General features: G+C 33.8%; 1 protein-coding gene and 2 long non-coding RNA genes across 4 annotated transcripts; all 3 read left to right on the top strand.

Annotated features, from left to right (window-relative positions):
* The first annotated feature begins 141 nt into the window (after positions 1-141).
* LOC108199432 (uncharacterized) lies at positions 142-12,988 on the top strand. Its single transcript, XM_064083274.1, has 24 exons — positions 142-389; positions 1,281-1,338; positions 1,443-1,531; positions 1,626-1,681; positions 1,956-2,031; positions 2,200-2,266; positions 2,815-2,881; positions 3,032-3,098; positions 4,658-4,741; positions 4,824-4,865; positions 5,442-5,597; positions 7,167-7,244; positions 7,524-7,592; positions 7,682-7,747; positions 7,847-7,975; positions 8,335-8,391; positions 8,862-8,951; positions 9,425-9,490; positions 10,755-10,823; positions 10,899-11,003; positions 11,150-11,275; positions 11,995-12,053; positions 12,132-12,168; positions 12,616-12,988. Exons 1-24 carry the CDS (start codon positions 261-263, stop codon positions 12,805-12,807), a joined length of 2,034 nt encoding a protein of 677 aa, XP_063939344.1. The 5' UTR covers positions 142-260; the 3' UTR covers positions 12,808-12,988.
* A 2,099-nt stretch (positions 12,989-15,087) lies between these two features.
* On the top strand, positions 15,088-16,140 carry LOC135148256 (uncharacterized). Its single transcript, XR_010286222.1, has 3 exons — positions 15,088-15,171; positions 15,273-15,325; positions 15,937-16,140. It is a non-coding gene; the product is annotated as an uncharacterized LOC135148256 (long non-coding RNA).
* Positions 16,141-18,663: 2,523 nt separating this feature from the next.
* LOC108199434 (uncharacterized) lies at positions 18,664-22,312 on the top strand. Of its 2 annotated transcripts, none has more exons than XR_010286513.1 (4): positions 18,664-18,803; positions 19,036-19,142; positions 21,339-21,884; positions 22,043-22,312. It is a non-coding gene; the product is annotated as an uncharacterized LOC108199434 (long non-coding RNA). The 2 variants fall into 2 exon arrangements; XR_010286514.1 differs by having other exon boundaries at positions 19,028-19,142.
* Positions 22,313-22,343: the final 31 nt, after the last annotated feature.

Below are 22,343 nucleotides of genomic sequence, written 5' to 3'. Positions count from 1 at the left end.
GTTATATTCATTTATCATTTTTAATATTTTTATCTTTCAAACAAATATGTAATTAAATACTTATTAATTAATAAAAAATTGTTAAAAACTTACCGTAACGGAAGAAATAAATACTGAAGTTAACATAAACAGTGAGAAAAAAGGGCGAGCCGAAGATGAGTAAAGTGTAAACCCCTTGTATATAAAAGTAAAACCAAAGAGAAGCCTCGCAATTCAATTCAAAATCAAACGACTCAAATATCACCAAGATCAAGAAAGCAATGGATGATTGGGATTTTTTGAGTGCAGAAGATTTGGACAAATTAGAAAGAGATGCTTACCAACAAATTGCTCAACGCAATCTCTCCTCCTCTTCTTCTTCCACCACCACTACTCCCCCAATTCACAAGGTCTCTCTCTCTCTCTCTCTCTCTCTCTCTCTCTCTCTCTCTCTCTCTCTCTCTCTCTCTCTCTCTCTCTCTCTCTCTCTCTCTCTCTCTTTCTCTCTCTCTCTCTCTCTCTCCCTCCCTCCCTCGCTCTCCCCCCTCTCCCTCGCCCTCCCTCTCTCTCCCTCCCTCCCTCTCCCTCTCCCTCTCCCTCTCCCTCTCCTTCTCTCTCTCTCTCTCGCTCTCCCCCCTCTCCCTCTCCCTCCTTCCCTCTTCCTCTCTCTCTCTCTCTCTCGCTCCTCCCTCTCTCAGAATTCACAAGGTCTCCCCCCCCCTCTCTCTCTCTCTGTGTGTGTGTGTGTGTGTGTGTATTTTGTGTGACACTATATATACATTTTACAAACATTTTGATGTTGTCTAGATATTTAGTGATCATATATTTTAGTTGATGAATAAGTTTCGAATATATTTATATTATGGGAAGTGACTCACTTTTCTATCTCTTATCGGGTAATTTAGGCTGCTTAACCCATTCGAGCTCTAGGATGTATTTGTACACCGTTTCTAGTTTCTACTGACATACTAACAATTTATAGCTGTAATACACGGAACTATTTAATGCCCCCCGCACACCCTTCTTATAACTGTATCCAGTTTATTAATTCGTAGTCCTCCGTGGATCAGAACTATAAATGCTAAGTTAGTTACTTTGCAGTTTAATATTTATTAAAAGCAATTTAAAGGTTTAAGTGCTGTATTATGGTGATTTCCGGTTCTATTCGATGACCAAGTCATTTTTTTAACCCATCACACATGATTATAATTTCCGTCGATTACTGGTTCTAGAAGTTCTAAAAAAATGTAGCGTTAGTTAGCAAGGACCTCATTTCCTATTTTTTTTCCTATTTAAACCAGGTAGATGATTTGGCTACAATATCCAGAAATTTACCCGAATCAGCATTAAAAGTCACTGGTGAGGCTTTTTTTTATCTTAAAGTCACCAATAGATGTCTTTGTCTCGTAGGTCTCTTCAAATATAAAATTCTATTTGTAAATTTATAATCCTTTCTTGGGTAGGTGATTGTTCAAAACAACAGACAAAGATCTCTATCAAATTTTTTCTACATGCTAGTGGGAACATCGCTGCCAAATTTTTGTATAATCAGGTATATGTCAAAAGAAGCACACTTTTCACTTTTCAGTTTTTCGTCAGATATATCCAAGTAAAAAGTTTATGCAGTGGAATGGATTTTTACTCAGGTAGTCGTCGAGGCTTTCCGTAAAATTCCCAGAGCTAGCTGGAATGGCAGTGAAAGGTCCTTGCAACTTTGTCATCTCTCCCATATTGCTGAAGTACATTTGAAAGTGCATCAAGTAGAAATATAATAGAATTTGTTTAACTTTTTTCTTTATGAGCAACATATACTTTTTTTAATCTGCAAGGCTTAGCCTAGTGAACACACGTCTTCTCTTGGTAATAAGAGGTTGATGATTTAATTTCAAGTCTCAGTGGAGATGTGCTACTATCTTAATTTAAAAATTTTAAAAAACAATTACTTTCTTTTAATCTTCAGTAAGTTGATTTTGCAGATTATGGATGTTCCCTGTGTCGTCATTGTCATCTGCAGAAAAAATTCTCAGTGACATATCTGGTTTGAATGTTGAGGTGATAGAAATTTTGTTGTTGGAATTAAAACCTTGCTCTGTTTATTTCTATGAATTCTGTTTCTTGTAAAAAGTGCATAAAGCCTGTTTAAAATTTCCATTTTACTTTTGAAATAAAACATTGGGATTTGGCTGTCAAGCCGATTCTAAAGTCAGTTTAATGTTTCAGGTAGAAAACCTAGATCCTTTGGTTCGACGTGCTATAGCTGCAGCCTCTGCAGTTTCAGATCTACGAGGTTAAATTCTCTGCAAGGATTTACGGTCAAATGTTTAAATGATAAATTGTATGGATTTTAGATTTGTTATTATATTGGGATACCTTTTAGCTTCTATATGAGAGTGGTCAGGGTACCATAACTCCATAGAGTTGGGAATGTTGTCCTTTGCTAATAACATATATAGTGGTGCAGTAAAGTGAGAAGGTTAAAGATTGTTAAGAGAACCATACTTAATGTGATTACTGTTAGGAAGATTTGGTGTTCGTTCTGGCAGCATCTGCTCAGAAGGCCGTATACAGCTAAAATTAAAGGACTGTTTGCCCAATCTCTCCTTTTACTACCGTAAATAAACAATGTAGCTATGGTTGTTATTGCTTATGTGGAACAAACCTATAATCTCTGTACCTTTTTGTGGATCTATTGTTTGAGTACTACAGTCTTCAGATTACATATGTATTAAAGGATCTGCCTTTTATATGTGGTCACTATGCAACATTAATTGTGCAACTCCATGTCGATGTCAATATAATAATTCAGTTATTGTTGTTTCTTCCAATCCGTCACAGATCAGTATAGTTGCATTCCAAGTTATGTTGAGTCAAAGCTTCTACCGTTTCAGCGTGAGGGGGTTAGGTATGTGAAATAATAGTTAAATAATTGTAAAGCTTTTGGTGTGAGATAAATATTAGGTTATGCAGCGGTCACTTTGTCATGTATTTCTGTTAGATACTAAAATTGATTTGCTCTTTACTTGCTGTCAAATGATAACCTTGTTCATTCTAGGTTCGCACTGCAGCATGGAGGACGTGTCCTTTTGGCTGATGAAATGGGTTTAGGAAAAACTTTGCAGGTAATTAAATCTTTAAATTTTAGCTGTAAAACTGTCAATGTGAGGTCACATGATTTTTATTTTACTTAATAGTGCATGTACTTGAGTATTTTGTTTTTGAAGTTTTGCAGTGTATTTTGTGATTTGCTTGCATCTCGAAATCAGTACACTTCTTTATTGAAATATATACAAGCACGTTTAGAACTCTTCCAACACACAGCCTCAATATTAGCACAGGTCTGATATACATATGCTATTGAAGTTGTATAAATACTATTAGATTATTAATTATTAAATTAGGAATAGAGCTGTGGATGATTTTGAGATTATATTTAATATAAAGAACCGTGATTTGCAGAGATAGAACTTTTAGTAGTTAAATAAGTATTGAGAACAAATAAAAATGTTAATATATAATGCTGGATTCTATATATATCCCACATCATAATAAAACCATTTGGCCTATGACCGAAATGACCTACAAATTACTGCTTTGCTAAAAATGTAGCATAGGTTACATATGCTTCTCCTGCAATAATTATATCCTGAGACTAAAAGAACTTCCTGAAAAACATGAAACTGATTTATGAGAGAAATTCCACCTATATAAAGATCTTGCTATAAATTTTGGATCAAAAACTTGTACAATACCTGGCAATGTCGGTAACTGTAGATAGGAACATTACTTATCCAGGAAATACTGTAGGAACATCTATGGCATATTAGTGATTGCAACACCCATGTCATGTTTTTTCGCAGACCAAAGATGGCATCAGTACAATTGTGACACTGATCAAGTTTAAATTGTAGTTGAGCAAATTTTGTTAAATGCAGAAACCAGGCTTATAGAGAACCCCATTTGTCTGTGGAGGATATGAGTCCATCAAGGAGGTCGTCTTTCACTTTTGCCCCTCGTCAAGGAGTAGCTTTTAATAAACTTTTCTAATTAAACCTTCTCTTGATTCATTGATCCAAATAACTTGCATGGTGTTAAGAGAAGAGCTGGGATGTAGCCATCACCTCTCTACCCCCTCTCTCTCTATATATACATGTTACAGATTAGTGTGTGTTTGTGTTTTAGAAAGAAACACAGTAATGAAAGAAGAGTACATCTGGCAGGAAACTTTGTTAAAATATATATGTATATATACAACTTTACAACTGCTCTATTTGTCTCTGTTATTTTACAATGAGAGGTTGTGCCTTTATTTATAGTAGTCCTAAAGTTGCCGCCTACTCCTTGAACAATAATGTTGATATCATGTCTGATGTCAACATACTTGGAGGATACATTTATGATAGCACCTGCTGTCATGGCGCTTATGTCATGTGATATGCTCATATTTAACACGCCCCTCACTAAAAAGCCCGTCTTGAATGAAATACCTAATTTGGGATTGAAGAGTGGACTACTAGAAACCCTTGAGCATAATCTTAGTGTTCCAGAAAAGACCCTATCTTAAGATTAACTTATCTTGGGATGGCAAATATGAGAATTTCGGGACTCCCTGTATATATATAACTTTACTACTGCTTTATTTGTATTAAGCACAAAATTATGGTTCTCGTCCTTGTTTCAGGCTATTGCTGTTACCACATGTGTGCGTGATTCCTGGCCCGTTCTTGTTCTCACTCCATCTTCTTTAAGACTGCATTGGGCGTCGGTAAGTCTAATACATATAATACCAAGCGACACCTTAAGTCTTATGAATTCATATTTTATTTTCTTTGAATTTTGTATTACAGATGATCCAACAATGGCTGAACCTCCCATCATCAGATATACTGGTATGTATATTTTAGTTTTTTTCAAGTATCCTTATTCAATTTCTGATTATCTTTAGCCATTTTCTTCTTTACCTTTGATTTAATTTGAATTTTTATGAGAAAATAATTAGCCATTAGCCTAAGCTTAATACTTATATTTATAAGATTTTATTTCTATGCATGCATATATTTTGTTGTAGGACAAAAGATGATAGGTTTATTCCTTCTCACATATGTGAATTAACTTCGAGTTCAGCTGTTTTGACACGAGAATTGGTTCTTCAGTAGATTACAGTCTTCTTATATTCTTATGCTGGTCTGCTGTATTGTTTTTTTTACCTGTGTTATTTTTTCTAATTCGGTTTTATGGGACATCAAAAATTTTAGTTTCCTATCATGCCTCGTTACTGGCTATAAATTCTCTTTGTTTCTGTCAACCTCTGGAGTATCATTGAATATAAGATTTCTGAGGCAGTGACTCTGGGAATTTATTTTTGATGTCACTGTTTCTCGTGAACTCAAGAACGGAATGAGATGCTGTTGTATTAATACTGACTAGTTTGTCCTATGCGTTAGTTTAAATGAATTTCTTTCCAGGTGGTTTTATCTCAATGTTCTGGTTCAAATAAGGCTGGATTCACTATAATTCCCTCAAATAGGAAAGGAACTGTTCGTCTTGATGGCGTATTCAATATTATATCCTATGATATTGTACCAAAGTTGCAAGACACATTAATGGCATCTGATTTTAAGGTAACTGTAGCTAGCGCCTAGCAGTTTAATTGTTTACATAACCTCTCAACTATTTTGAATGTTTCTTCACTAATTTGTGTTTCTGATGTAATATGTCTAGATGTTTATATCATTTGTACTAGAGGCGGGGTTACGAGCCTCGTAGGTGTTCCTTAGGTCATCACATAGTAATTTACAGTATTCAGTATAATAGTCATTCTAGAATTCTTGTTTGCTATTATACTGGAAAATGCCAAGTGAGAAGAAGTTGGAAGAAAACTACTTGAACAAAACTGCTCCCACTCTAAAACTGCATGATTCATGCTTGCTTCTTTGGTGTATGTTTTTTATTCATTGTTACTGTATTAAAGACGCCCAGAGTATGTATATGTTTTTACTTATTCTCCATTTCAAGTACAATGCGGATTGCACTACTGTAACAGTATCTAGGATGAAAAGTTGGGGGCATTATTGAGACTTCCCTGGTTGTGACACATGATTTATTTCACAGGTTCTTTAGCATCCTAATAAACGTAGTTGCACTAAAAATGTTGTGTATTTCCACATCAGATATGAGCAAATTTTTAAGAAACGAGGGCACAAGGGTGGGTAGTGTTGGGGATACACAGATTCACAAATATGGTAAATGTTTTTTATTATTTTTTGGGGGAGCGGAGGGTGGGTGGGTTGCAGCGTGACCTATTATTCCCTTTGGTCTACACTCACTCCGGTCCATAATACATGACGTTTGACTTTTCTCGCATAGTTTTAAGAGCTTTGAAGATGTAGTTTAACTTTTTTTTTTTGAGATCATGTATGGGGGGCTGTATTCTAATTATGTGTGGTGATTTCGAGGGGGCCATTAGATTAGAATAATATAAGGGCTTAAATTAGTTTCTAGTTTCTATTTTAATTTGTTTTCAATTTGAGCGCTAGCCTATATATGTACGATTCTATTCTTGATTCGGTGCTGGACGATTTTATAATATTCTATTTTAATAATATGGATTGATAATCGATATTAGATTCCATATATTAAGTTTAGTTTTTGTTTAATTATGTGATTATGATCTTAATAAATGACAAATGAAGTATTATGATAGTGTTCTTTGTTCATTTTCTAAATCAAATCGAAATATAGCACATATAATATGCAAATTGATCTTTGGGAGATGAAGAAAAATACAGTAAAATCAGATTTCAAAAAAAAAAGCTCATCGATTGACGGGAAAAATTAAACTAGAAACGGAGGGGATTATCTGGGATCATGTGTGGGAGGGGTGTATTTTCATTGTGTGTGGTGACTTCTAGGGGGCCATCTATATGCTCTTACTCCTTAAAAGAAGCCACATAAATAATTGAAAACCAGTTCTAAGTTCTTCTGGAACTATATATGGATAATATTAACGAATGAGAGATTAGGAATTATGTAGTTGTTTACTTATGATTAATAAGATATGATTATATCATACAGCTCTTGTACATTAAGTGTCATTGGGTGCAGATGACCAAATTTCATGCACGGCTAGTTAGGATATCTACGTTATGCTTTGTATTCTATTTTTTAATAAAGTCTTTGTCTTCTTAAAGGTTGTAATTGCAGATGAATCACACTTCTTGAAGAATGCTCAAGCCAAAAGGACCAGTGCTGCCCTTCCCATATTAAAGGTTCTTACTTCCTATAAATGTTGGGGCAAGTTATATTAGGGCTAATGGGGAGCAGGGTATCCTTTTACCGGGAGGCACTTGCATCTTGAGAACAATACGAGTCAGTTTCTTTTTTTTTCATAGATTAAGAATAGATTTCGGTGTTGCGATTTCACACTGAGGGGTAATGTAGGCACTAAGCAACTTATCTAACTAAATTGGTTCTATTGTTTATATTTTTACATTCATAATGTTATTGAAATTTTTTTGACTATGCTGTTTACAATGTTTATTATACAGAAAGCTCAATACGCGATTTTGCTCACTGGAACTCCGGCTTTATCACGGCCAATTGAACTACATAAACAGGTATATTAAATGCTAGTTTGGCTTGTGTTTGTTTATTGAGTGGTTTGTTGCAATGTATTTAAATTCTAACCTTGATGTACTTTTTACAGCTAGAAGCCTTGTATCCTGATGTATATAAAAATGTACATGAATATGGTAACCGATACTGCAAGGGTGTAAGCAACTCTTTTCCCTTTTCATTTCGAGCTTTACGTTCCAAATATGTGCTTATCATAAGGTTGTTATCAAAAGCTTATTCAGCTGTATTTGTCCAGGGTGTATTTGGACTGTATCAAGGTGCAAGTAACCATGAAGAGCTTCACAATTTAATTAAAGCAACAGTGATGATTCGTAGACTCAAGAAGGACGTGCTGACTGAACTTCCTATGAAGCGGAGACAACAGGTACATTTGTGACACAAATACACAATGATGCTTATACTACGCGGGTACTATGCCTGCATATGGTAAAGAAGGCACCACACTTTTGTATCTCGTGATTGTGCCATTTATAAACTTTTTGTAATGAGGTTTTGGTGGTCTTAAAGCAAATATTGCATTTTTGAGATAAAGATTCAGCTGCACCACTGCAGATTAGGGTTGAAAATTGAAATAAAGCTTCGCATAGCTAGTATTGCATATTGGCGTGTGTCTTGGTGCTCGGCATTAGCAGTGTTTGGATCATAAATTCTAGTTTGCTTTGTTGCCTTGCTTCTGAATTTTATCGAGTTTCCATCTCATTGATCTTGCATCAATATATACAGGTGTTCCTTGATCTTTCAGAGAAAGATATGAGACAGATAAACGCTTTGTTCCGTGAGGTGATCATTTTCATGTTTTTATATCGATTCTTGAAACATTTGCTATGTAGTTGGTTAATGTTCTTGTACATGTATAATGTCTGCAACATAATATGAAGCATCGAACCAGAGTGCTGACCTTAGTAATCTTATTATGGTTGATTTATTACAGCATAACTGCTGATTCACCACTTAAATTGATTGAGGTCCATTATTCTATCTTCAGCTATTAGTTCTTAAATTTTGAGGTTCTGGTGTGTAGGCTCTTAGGATATATGATAACATTAACTTGTGCATCTCTAATATTGCACTGCTATTGCTACATGGCGGTCTATTTAACTCTGCTTTACCAGTTACCCTCTCCCTCCCTCTCGGCCTCTCCCCTAACTTATTTATTTTTTGTTTGGCTTCGTATTTGCTTTTGGTAGTTGGAATATTTCAAGCACATTTAGAATCTACATGTAACTGCGACTATTGTCTTGATTTTGTAGCTGGAAGTGGTCAAGATCAAAGTTAAAGCCAGCCAATCCAAAGAGGAAGCCGAGTCTCTAAAGTTTACTGAGAAACATCTAATTAACAAGGTACATATTTAGGTTTCCGACATGAATATCAGTAATGCCAGTATCAGTAGACACTGTGAATGTGAAATGAATATTTGTCTCAATTTCGTTTGATCGAAATGTTGCATGTAGTTTCCTTTATGTTTAAATAATGCACTTTAAGCTTTACTTGGAATTTGACATTACAGTATATAAATGTCTAATTCATGCAGACATTACCCAGTGTACTTGTACTGATGTGATTGAACATATAAAAAAAAGCAGCAGCAAAAAAAACTTGTGCAAAAACTACAAGTCAAATGCTTTATTGCTTGATAGAGATGAACTTAGTAGTTAGCTGTTTTGAATTGTTTAAATGTTTGTTTCAATTACAAGTCAAATGTTTGTTTAAATGGATACGTATATCTATTTGATGTATATTTGCCTATTCTATTAATAATGGAACTTGGTGTATACATATCATACTATGAGGTAACATCATATATTGTCCGCAGATTTATACCGACTCTGCAGAAGCGAAGATCCCAGCAGTTTTGGATTACTTAGGAACTGTCATTGAGGTTTGTTTCCATTGATTGTTCATATATGTAGAAAGGTTTTTAATGTCAGATAAGCATATAATCTGGAGGCTTATTAAAAAACTTTTTTTTTTTTTGCAAGAATACATTATAAGTTTAGGAAAAATACGAATTTCTTAAAAATATATGTGAAAATATGACTTTGCAACTAAATGCAACAAAATCATAAATCTTTTGCAACGAGTATTAATCTATTAACCAATATCACCCATATGCAAATAATTTTTAAAAGTATGTGAAGAAGTCGGCTTCGGTTGCAATTGATAGCTTACCTTATCTTCATAAATTTTTTAGGGAGGTAGTAGAGTTGCAAATGAATTTGCAAATGGTAGTATAGTTACTAATTTTTCTAAAATTCGCTATGTAAAACATTTTATCCATGTGACCACGGTCAGTTTTTACGTTGCACTCGAGCAATCATCTACAGCCTGGTTAGGAACTGATTTTTAAGTAAAGAGTTGTTAGGGCACTTACTGTCAGGGGTTGGCGAAAAGTCATAAGGGAAGACCTGCAGATTTTCCTGTTTGGATAACCTGAAATTTGTGGTGGCCGAAAATTAGAAAAAGGACGTAATTTAATTTACACTTCAAGTAATTATGTTGAAGTATTTGAGTATAGTAAGAGGATTTGATTAAATTTAAATCTGAATACTAAATGACTACTTTGCAGTTAGAGTGCCCAGTCACTGTAGCATGTCAATCTTCCTTCTTGAAAATATAATATTAAAAAACAATGTATATAAAACAGATCAGTCACTCACACATGCACACATTTATATTCACACAAACTTAAAACACCAAGGTCTCAGTCAAACCAGAACAGTAGTCATGACTCGAACTATAGTTAGACAGAGGTAATAGAGTCCTCTCTGTTTGCCAGATTGGTACCATTCTGAGGCTTATGACAACTACAATGTGGATGTATACAGCAAACATATTCTGCACAAGCGGCTTATTAGTATGGCTATGGCCCACCCAAATCATGGTTTATAAATAGCTTATTAGTATGGCCCAAGTAGTTTGTTGGACAATTTACCAATTTCCTGGTGATTTTCTTCTGCATCTTTATGAATTTTGTTATTATGTTCATTTTGTATGTTTACCTTCCTTTAAAAAGGCCATTCTTATAAAGATAGCAGTGCAAGTTTTTCTGCACACCAGTTCTGTTTCTATTGAATAATAGACTGTTCAGTTTTTCTCATTTATATTGTTCAATGCAAATATAGTTATACTTGCACCTATTTCAGGCGGGCTGTAAGTTCTTAATATTTGCACATCATCAGCCAATGATTGATGCAATACACCAATTTTTCCTGGTAAGGTCACTTAATGTACAATGAATTTCTTTATTAAAAACTTAGTAAAGACTTATTGGAAACGATAAATTTCAGAAGAAAAAAGTTGGTTGCATTCGCATTGATGGTGGAACACCAGCAGCATCAAGGCAAGCGTTGGTTACAGAGTTTCAGGAAAAAGATTCTATTAGTGCAGCAGTGGTATTGCACTGACCTTAATAATATGCTAACATTGCATTATATTTCCTATTTTTAAATCATGTGCGTCAGTAGTCTTTATTTGTTACCCATATTTAGAGGATGTAATCTCCTTTTTTCCCGGTGTTTCTTGGACATTTGGCCTTCAGCTATCAATTAGAGCTGCAGGTGTTGGGTTAACCTTAACAGCTGCAAGTACCGTGATATTTGCGGAGCTGTCATGGACTCCGGGGGACATTATTCAAGCTGAAGATCGTGCTCATAGGATTGGGCAGGTAATATCAAAATTTCTAACCCTTGCTTCTCACCTATTAAAAATCACCATATTTCGTGCATTAGATTTATTATTGATGTTTAAGTTACTCTGCTTAACAGTGCAACCTACCTTCCTCTTTTTTTTTGAGGTGGCTTTGAAATTCTGGTTCTTGAGCCACACTTGTCTGCCTCGTAGTTTGGTAGAAGCTTTAGCTAGTATGCTGTTGTAAACTACTTTTTTCACCAGTTTGAGGTTCTTGCAGATGGTCTCTTTAGCTTATGTGATGCAACTTCTATAAATGGTGGCTCTTATGTGGAGAAAGTGGGAAATAATGCATGTCTTCTTCCATTTCTAATTATTTTGTTAAATCTTCTAGATATTAACATATTATATGGTTTGGCTAATTGAGCATGGTCCTAAACTATTAAAACCTGAAGCTTATACTTGCTCTGATGGCAATTTTGAATTGGTTGATATAGTTAGTAGGTCCACTTGTAATAAACATTCCTTCTGCCTTCTGCATTCGAGGGCTGATTTCCATCTGGCCTAAGTATACTGCCCTAATCCCTCTGAAAGCCTATAATCTCCTTGGTCCCGTACTGTATATTTCGGCCTCTGATGTATCAATGCTGTTATGGTTCTTGTTCCATTCTTTTAGGTTTGATCAAGTTATATGCAATATGTTCTGGTTTTATACGTCTTATGAGTACTCTTATGGTTTTTGTGTTGTTCTGTTAGGTTTCAGCAGTCAACGTATATTATCTGCTAGCTAACGACACGGTTGATGACATAATATGGTATGCCTCATCTCCATTAGCTTAATTATGGGCAGCCTAAAGTAATTAGAAGCTAAATTAAACTTCATATATTCGCAGGGATGTTCTCCAGAGCAAGCTGGAAAATCTTGGACAGGTATATTTTATTGGCCTCCTTTTTTTTTACTGTTATTATTTTTAAAATAGAGTATAATGCTAGGAACAATTTTTTTTTAGTAGCTTTTATAAGGACATATTAGTTATGAAATGAATATGCAAGGGAATATATGTGGAGTCATTCATTTTGCAATTGTTAACTGTTACTCCGTCCCATCAGGTTCTTTACGTTACTTTTTGGCACGCATTTTAAGGATCCTATAAAGTATACTTCCGCTATATATTTATTTTTTAAAAAAATCCTGAAAAAAAGTTTAACGTTTAAACTTTTATTCAAAAAAAGAAAAAAATTAAAAAAACGTTATTGAACTATACTTTATAAGAGCCTTAAAATGCGCGCAAACAGTGAACGTAAACATCCCGGTGGGACGGAGGGAGTATTTTTTACTAAGATATGTGTATTCCTGTTTGGTCAATGGATATACAGATGCTTGATGGAAATGAGAATTCGTTGGAGGTTTCTGCTAGCGAGTTAAAAAGCAGCCCTTCAAAGCAGGGACCAAATTTCCCCTCGAGCAGCCCAGGAAAGCAGAAAACATTAGACTCCTTTGTAAAACGGTGTACTAACATTCAAAAACACGAAGACGAGCCTAATGCTAAACAAGCTAGGCACTGTTAAAATGATCAGATGCTTGTGGCGAAAGATATATGGTGCACCCTTTGAAATATGGCATATTCCTTAGATTTAGCTGTAGATTAATTGTAGTTGCAACATGCAAATCGGTCAATAGAGCATGTAAATAGTGAATCTTGCCAAATTTGCAGCTTGATGGTGTGATAATGAAGGTCTTTTGTGACAAGGGTGTGATAATGAAGTTGTGTAGTTTAAAAGAGGTGAAGGCACTACATATTTTGCAAATGAGAGTAATCTTAAAATCCAGACAATATATTCGTAAAAAAAGAAAGAAATACCGAGAATATATAGATCCATCAACAAACAACTTTAATTCCTAGGATGCTATTCCCCCGTTTAAATCAACCCTACTATCTTTGAAAAATTGTAAAAAGTTATCACCACAAAGTTTACGATAGATAGAGCCCGTTTGGTTGAGTTATGACTTAACGTGACTTATCTGATAAGCTCAGAGTTTAAAATATGTGTTTGGATAATTTTGATTTATTAATGATTTATGAGTTATTAAAAATATAATTAATAAAAATAAAAGTGATTTATGAGTAACTTATGACTTAGAAGTAATTTTTATTTAAAAAAAGATTAGTCCTAGAAAAAAATACCTCAAATTAACTTCTGGTTTAAAGTTAGTTTTTTAATTCAGTTTTTGACTTATTACGCAAATAGACATTTTTTCAGTTTAAAATCAAAGATCACTTGAAAACCGTATTTTAAGCCCAGACAAACAGGCTCTATAATATCGACTATAACATGTTTCATTTACAAAAAATACATATCCACACTAATATATCAAGATAAAATGAAATAAAGAATTCTAATGACTATATTACTTAGTGAAGTAAAGAGATTTCAAATAAAATTTTATATTCTTCGAGTTCATCAGCTGCTTGAAAAGAATTCTTTGTTTTGATTGATGGAATAAGTTACGGCTTTGGCCTTGATTATTAATATTTGTGATTGACAATGTAGCTTGTACTTTGTATATTGAGAATTGTTCATTTTTTTTATTGTTGCAAATATCACTCTTATATACTTGTTTAACATTCAGTTGCTCATAGGTTCGCAAGAAGGAAAAAGGATGAGCCCTTTGTTGCATCTGGCACGAGATGATAAAGAGAGAGCTTCGTCTATCGATGAACAACGGATTGACGGAGCTCTTTTGCTATTTTCTTGAAATTTTGGAAGGATTCAGTTGCTCATATTTGCTATTTCTCAAAATTTTATATTATATTTAAGTTTGGGCGAATGATGAGCATTTTAACCCAGAAATGAAAACCAAGGACAAGGTTTAGGCCCAACATGATGAGTTTTACTTTTGGGATTTTCTGAGTAAGCTCTGGGGTTCTGTGAGTGGCTCTTCAAGGAGATGTCTCTGATTGATATGGACGCTTGTAGTTATAATAAAAGGATTCGGTGGTTGTGATCTTAGTCCTGAGAATTCGTAATATATAATAAATAATGTTTATGAAACATAGTAATAAAAAATGAGAGTGGTAATCCTTGGGTCTGTGAGTCGGAAATTCTTTAGTGAATTATTGTTATTGTATGATATTTGTTGTAGGTGTGATGAGTGTTGGATGTTTTGGAGACTTCAATGCGCGATATCTGAATTTGGGGTGTCACACTAAATATCCTAAGGCTGATATTACAATATTAGGTGTATAATCGTCTAAAATAACACAATAGAGTTCAAGATATGGATTTGATGATCATGACCAAGATATATGAGTTGTATTAATGAATAAAAAACATTCATATGTTTCAATAATTATAATATATTTTATAAATGTATTAACATTTTATTAAATATATTGATATTGTCATTTAGAATTTAAATCTTCTGGGCTTAATCTTCATTTATAATCAAAAGTGAAATATGAGCCCCTAGATTAAATAAATTGAACGGTCGCGATTCGCCATAAAACCTAAACATCTTAATATAATCCGCCGTTACCTAGTTCTTTCTCCTTCCAATATCATCGCCTTTCACCGTCCTAAACGCGGCATTCTTCATATATAGATCTAGATATACAAGGCGTATCATCATCTTTCACCGTCCTAAACACAGATTTCCTCATAGATCAAAATATACAAGGCGTATCAACAGCTTTCACCGTTCTAAACGCAGCTTTCCTCATAGATTTAGATATACAAGACGTGTGCATCAGATGTGATCTTATGTATATAAATATGTATTTGTAGAAGTTTTATAATTTTTTCCTAACAAGATCTGGTTCAAAGCCTTTCGTCCAAGTCCTCCTTGTGATTTTACCTTTTTTTTTTTAATACAGATTTCAAGCTATTCGTTCTTGCTACACCGAAATCGTTGGATTGTCCCTTGTATAATAGGTAAATATAAAAATCTACATATAATTTTGTAATTCAATTTCTTTTATGTTTGAATTTTATCTACTCTAATTCAGAAATTTCTTATCTCTGTGTGCAAGAAGTGAAGGAAGGCGGAATTAAAGAGGGCATATGGAGCTCACAATACAAGACATAGGTAAAAATATTTAAATTCCGTTTCCTCAAGAGTATAGTTCTTTGTTGTGCTCTGGAATCCGAGAAAAGGTCCCAGACACTTCATGAATAGTGTTTAAGGTATCAAAACGTCAGATCATGTAGTGTTAAGAAGAAAAAGAGGATAAACGTCTGACGATCTAGTATTTTGGATGGTAACTTGGGACCATCTTCTCCGGCATTGGTATATGGGGCTATTTTCTTGAAAAGTATGATAGTCGGACTAACACCCCTGAAATCGTGACATGTCAGGACTAATTGGTCGTGTTCAAACCTTAAACTAATCCGAAAACTATACTTGACTTCCATTGATTCATGATAATCTCACCCACACCATCATTATTCATCTAATTCGGGAATACACACAGTTCAAAGATTCATGATTTTTAGTCATGTTTATAATACATCTTTCTTTATTTCCTCTTTTATCTTTTAAGAAATATTTATATTTTGGTTTAGGAATTTTATCCTAGATGTGATATTAGAAAGTTTTGGGGGAGCACTATGAAGATGATCAAATTCCCCTTGTTATTAAATTTAGGAAATACTCTATGTCATATTCTTATTAATATTTGTATTTTTATGCACATGCAGAACTTGCAGTAAACAATGAAAACTCGAGAGTCAACCGCTTCCGGGTAAGAATCTTATCACATAATATTGCTGATTTAATGCATATAAAATAATGATGGTTCATATATCATGAATTCTAGTTTAAAGACTAATTAAGATTCTCTATGTGCTCCAATCAATAAGCAAGCTTCATACTACAAGTGTTACTCCTTTTTTTTTACTCACATGTTAATTACTCCTAAAACTGACTACTAATTTATGATTTTGACCTATTTTTTTTCACTTTGGATCTCTTTCCTCACACTTCTTTTTATTTTTGTGTTCATCTTACTACATACTTGATAACTATCGATCAATATATACATGTATTATGTGTATTTCATCGCAATCTTAAAACTCCTCTCAAAATATGCATAGTACTTTAAAGATTTTGATTTTATAACTGTTTCTAACAAAATATGTTTTTGTACATTATTTTTTTTTTGAAAATTAACTAAAAAATTATTAAACTATCGTATATTTGATTTTACAGCTTGAACTATGCAAAAAATTCAATAATGTAACTAATATTTTTTTTGTCAAAAACATTTTGGTGAAGTCATTAGGGGGTGTTCAACATTAAAATATGAATTCTTTATATTTTTTTTCTTAATTTTTAAATAAGTATTCTGAAAATGCACACCTAGCTAGAGGGGTGAATAGGTGTACTTGATGAACTATATCCAATTTTATTTTTTATATGACTAAGTTATACACAAAACAATGGTTAAATTTCACAAATCCCCATCAATACATATTCTTTCACTGTTGCTGTTGTGCATGGTTGCCACCATGGGAGGCGCTAATGATAAATACTTTGTCGACCAGTTGGAAGTTAATATGGACGACTATTTACACTTATATTGTATGTGATTTCACTTATTTACTTGGAACTTTGCATGATGAATATCCAGTGTATTTTATATTCTAAGACAGAAGCAATTTTCATAATGAGGTGCATCAACAGCAATCCTGGAGAGGGCATAAGTTGAAAATTGTACAAATTTCTCTCCAGATACACATGCAAACAGCTGAACCAGCTTCGGCACGTGATCAAACGAAAAGTGGTCTAATAGACCGTCGAATTCCAGTATTTGAAGGCTCTCGGCATAAAGCTCAATACTCTTCAATCTCAAATAGGATCTGATATCCAAGAATTTCAACCTAGGGTTTCAACCTGATATTTAAGCTCACTGGTAGAAATCCCAGGTTGAAATTCTTGGATATAAAATGCTGTTTGAGATCGAAGAATATTCAACTTTATGCCAAGAGTCTTCAAATACTGGAATTCGACGGTCTATTAGACCACTTTTCGTTTGATCATGTGCCGAAGCTGGTTCAGCTGTTTGCATGTGTATCCGGAGACAAATTTGTAGAATTTTCAACTTATGCACGATCATGTATTGCTATTGATGCAACTCGACTACAGATACAGATTCGTCACAGAATATCCCAATTTTACAACTGATATCACATACAATTTACCAGTGTGGATAGTCCATAGTAACTTCCAACTATTTGACAAAGAACTTGTCTTCGGTTCTCCCTTTAGTGGCAAGAACGACATCAACCGCCAAAGAATATTGACCATTGTTTTCCTGCAATTTCAATAAACAAACAATAAATAAAATGAGATAGTTACATAATCAAATTAAGAATAGGGAAATTTGCAAGAATAAACATGTTTTCAAACTTAATTTTCAAATATATTGTTAAAGTTCCTACAGTTGCAATTGAGATTGCACAACCATGATCAATTATAATTGTCGAAATCAAATACACATTATCAAACCAAACTTCGACTCAAACAAAATTCAGCAAATCATATGACTGATACACCTTGATCATAGCATATTTGAAAAACAAGATTGGAGATTCCTAGTCTAAGCCACAAAATGGGATTTCTTGATTATACAAGATATAATTAAACGTTAAGGAACATTGTGAAAGATGAGAGTGATTAGAATTGTACCTGGACTTGGGTTAGTTTAGGAGGTAACAGGGTGCAATGGGATAGATACCCGAGAGCTGCAATGAGACAATTTAGTTGCATTGTACAGCGCAGTGAAATTTTCCAATTGCAGCTCTCTGCTATCTATCCCATTGCACCCCGTTACCTCGTATACCAACCCAAGGCCAGGTACAATTCTAATCACTCTCATGTTTCACAGATGTTCCTTGACGTTTAACTGTATATTGTATGTGACCAAGAAATCCCATTTTGTCGCTTAGACTAGGAATCTCCAATCTTGTTTTTCAATTATAATGATCAAGGAGTATTAGTTATATGATTAGCTGAATTTTGTTGAGTTGAAATTTGGTCGTCTCATACTATTTGTTTGATTTTGGCAATTATAATTGATCATGGTTGTGTAAATTACGTGAATGACCATGTGTGGTTTGATTGTTGTACCAGTGATCATTCCACCATTTTCTAGATATTGGTTAGTCTCTTCTGCTCAATAGAGCCACATAATTTGATCTTACGTAACATATTTGTCTGCTGAATAACTTTCAATTCTATGAATATCCCCGGACTCATTGTTGATTATCGTATTTTCTCTAAACTTTTAAATTTTCTTTTCATTTGGTATGATATTGAATAAGAGGACTCTAAATTGAGATGATTAACATGGGAAGGCATGCCCATGGTAGTGTGTGAAGATCTATATGAAGATGATGGATATGGTAGTAAGGCCATTGTGTGCAACCAAAGTAAAGTAAGTTTATATCTAAACTTATTACTAGATGTTGCTGCTACTCTACTATTAATACTAAATTGAACTAAAATGACAGATGTGATGTACTAGTTGCTTGGAGCCTAGCATAACGCAGCTCTTCCTAGTCAGGTGATATGTGCTTTCTTCATCTTTCGTGTACCGCTCTACTCATCTCTGCTCTTTATTAATATGCAAAATCTCATTCCGACCAAATACCAAACTACCAAAATTTGGTTATCATTATATATATATTTTTTAAATAATTACTATCATTCCGACCAAATACCAAACACTTCTATATTGACTAGGATAATTTTTTTAATTTAACAAACCTGACTCCAGCTATCAATTAGAGCTGCAGGTGTTGGGTTAACCTTAACAGCTGCAAGTGCCGTGATATTTGCGGAGCTGTCATGGACTCCAGGGGACATTATTCAAGCTGAAGATCGTGCTCATAGGATTGGGCAGGTAATATCATAATTTCTAACCCTTGCTTCTCACCTTATAAAAATGACCATATTTTGTGCATCAGATTTATTATTGAGGTAAACTACTTTCGTCACCAGTTTGAGGCTTCTTGCAGGTGGTCTCTTTAGCTTATGTGATGCAACTTCTATGCATGGTCCGCTCTTATGTATATAGATTCAGCTGTCACTAATAAAGTTCTTTAATTCCTTGGATGTTTTTCTCCTTAAACCAACCCTACTATCTGTGTAAAATTGTGAAAAAAATATAATAAAATTTAGCATAGTTAGACTCTATTACTAGAACTTCATATAAAACACATGTCCACACTAATATATCAAAAATAAATATAATTAATTAAACTTATAATTAAATTAAGCTGATCAATTTTGAATTGAACCAAGTTGGGGTCATTTTCTATTATAATATATTTAGATAAAATCTTGATTTGATTGCATATAATTCGGTATGGTTAGATTGAATCAAGTTAGGATCATTCAATATGCTTGATTGTAATATATCTAGATACATTTTAAATTGATTGTATATAATACTGTATAGTTCACGTTCTTATTTTGTATAATATTCAATCAATTTTGGTTTGGATTAAATTGAAATTAAAATTAAAAGAATTCAGATGACAATCAAATCAATTTTGGTTCAAAGTTATAGACTAAAGTCATTTAGATTAAGTGTATACTATTTTATATAATTGTATAAAACTTACTTGAATATTTTAGGAGGTCATGATTCATGTTAATGTTAAAATATAATATAATTTTGATTATAAAATAATAGAAATATGTGACTGATTCTAGATTATTCTTGATACATGCATTTGTTTTTTAATGTTCAATGTATTAGTCTAGGTCCATTTAATTTCTAAAACATTTAAAATTCTAGAAATTAGATGCATCTAGACTGATATATTGAACATTAAAATACAAATACATGTACCAAGAATAATCTAGAATCACCTACACACTTATTTTATTATAAAATAATAGAAATGTGTAGGTGATTCTACATTATTCTTGCACTACTAGAAAATTCTAGAAAATTCTTTTACCCGTTTTTCTAGTAGTGCAAGAATAATCTAGAATTACCTACACACTTCTATTATTTTTTTAGTCAAAATTATATTTTATTTTAAACCGTCAAAGCATGATTTATTAATAACTTACTCCCTCCGTCCCAAAATAGTTGTCACATTTCTATTTTTGTTGGTCAAATTGACTAAGTTTTGACTAAAGATTATAAGTCAATCGCTCATTATTTTATAAAACTGTTATTTTCGGTGACATATTTTTTTTTATTTTGTCAATTGATAAAATATTAATAAATTTCAGTCAAACTTTGGTCAATTTCACCGTCACAAAACCAAATGAAATGTGACAACTATTTTGGTACCGAGGGAGTATTAACTTACTTTTTATTCCTGCATCTCATGTGAGAATGCTATTATGATTCTTTCTTTGCTCTTTATTCCAGCATCTGATGTGAGAATGCTATTATGGTTCTTCCTTCATCATCGGGTGGTTCCCGCACAAAAAACTAGAATAGTGTAGCCATAAAAATTTTCACTGAAATTTGACTCGAAACAGGTTTGAATCGGACGGGCCGAATCGTCACTAATACCGATCATGGTCCGCCGGCTCAAATTGCTCTCGGGACTGGACCGGACTGCCTTACCACAGGGCTGGTCACGAGCCCCCACCGCCGGGTTGGCCAGGTCTAATCAGCATACATGCAATATGTTCTAGTTTCATTCTTGTTAGGAGTGCTCTCATGATTTTTCTGTGGTTGTCGTAGGTAGGTTTCAGCAGTCAACATATATATATTATCGACTAACTAATTAATGACTCAGTTAATGACATAAAATGGCTGCTTCATCTCTATCAGATAAAGTGAGGGCAGCTTAAAATGATTAGTTGCTAAATTAGAGTACTTCTATATTTTTAGAGGGATGTATTTTACAGCAAGCTTTCTGCTAGCCAGTTAAAAACAATCCCTACACAAAGCAGGGACCAAAATTCCCCTCAAGCAGCAAAGTAGAAAACATTCGACTCCTTCGTAAAAGGGTGTAAACATTAATGTTTTCTGTATGTATCCATCAATGTTTTTTTGTTGCAAATTTGCTATAAATTTTTATTCTGGATGTTTATTGATATCTTATATATTTGTCAATATATATTGCAGGTGATCAGGAGAAAGTATATGCAGTATTAAGTAAAGATCAGAAAGTAAGTGCAAAGAAAAACCAGGAGAATTTTGTCTATTGTTCGAATCATTACAAATTGTGAAAAAGTTTCTTGGTATTCTATCATTGATTTTCACTTTATAGAATCAAGGGTCGTCTAACCTAGTTTAATTATTAGTTAACAAGAAATTTTCTCATATACCGCCAAGCAAAACTCGCAGCAGTGCCATAATTTAAAATTTTACTGTGTTTTTTAAAGTTTTATTACAGGATGGTTAGGCATAATCAAAATGTTAAAAGTCAGGCATCTGTGACCTAAATTTATGCAGGTCATTCTAAGCGTCCCTCTGAATTTATACTAACAGAAATGCTATGTGAGAATTTGAAATTTTAGAAAAATGCAAGTTTGGAATATATCATATTTAGGTATTTATTTCTACAAACCAGACTAATAGGTGACAGCTGCATACAAGAAAAAACTTGAAGAAGTGATGAATGAAGGATTAGATGAAGATGAAAGCAATAAGAGGGTTGATTTCTCGAAGGTTAGTGGAAAATTTTAAAGTCTTTTAATTGATAATCAGGATAATTTAAGTTTCAAAGGAAAAGTATATAAATGTTCATCTGCATTTGCAGCATTATTTGGCTTATCCTTACGTAGTTTTGACTTTTGAGTTTGGGACCTGAATTCTCTCATTATCAGGTGCTGGTCACCAGTTGCTGCTGAAGAGATGTTTCAAGCTGGAGGAGAGATCAACAGGGTGGGAGTGAGCAGTTGTGAGAGTCCACAATTTTTCCACTTTCGAGGGGTGTGTCTGCTTTGTAAGGCAACTCTCAGTGCTTCATCTTCTGATAACTTGGCCTCTGCTGTACAGTATTTTATGTCTTCCTTGCTCTTTGCCGTGGTACTGTCTATACCTCTTTCACGACGACTTTTACTATACAGCTACCCAACTACAAGTCTCGGACTAGAATCTAGCTACTACATGCTTTGGATGTATCAT

The sequence above is a fragment of the Daucus carota genome, chromosome 8 (genome assembly GCF_001625215.2).
Source record: "Daucus carota subsp. sativus chromosome 8, DH1 v3.0, whole genome shotgun sequence".
Classification (NCBI taxonomy): Eukaryota; Viridiplantae; Streptophyta; class Magnoliopsida; order Apiales; family Apiaceae; genus Daucus; species Daucus carota.
Note: the sequence above shows the minus strand (reverse complement) of the source record. Positions and strands in the feature narration are given on the sequence as shown.

Coding starts and splice junctions, on each gene's coding strand:
- LOC108199432 (XM_064083274.1), top strand. CDS start 261: ATGGATGATTGGGATTTTTTGAGTGCAGAAGATTTGGACAAATTAGAA. Junction 1,339..1,442: donor ATCAGCATTAAAAGTCACTG/GTGAGGCTTTTT, acceptor TTTCTTGGGTAG/GTGATTGTTCAAAACAACAG. Junction 2,882..3,031: donor TTTCAGCGTGAGGGGGTTAG/GTATGTGAAATA, acceptor TGTTCATTCTAG/GTTCGCACTGCAGCATGGAG.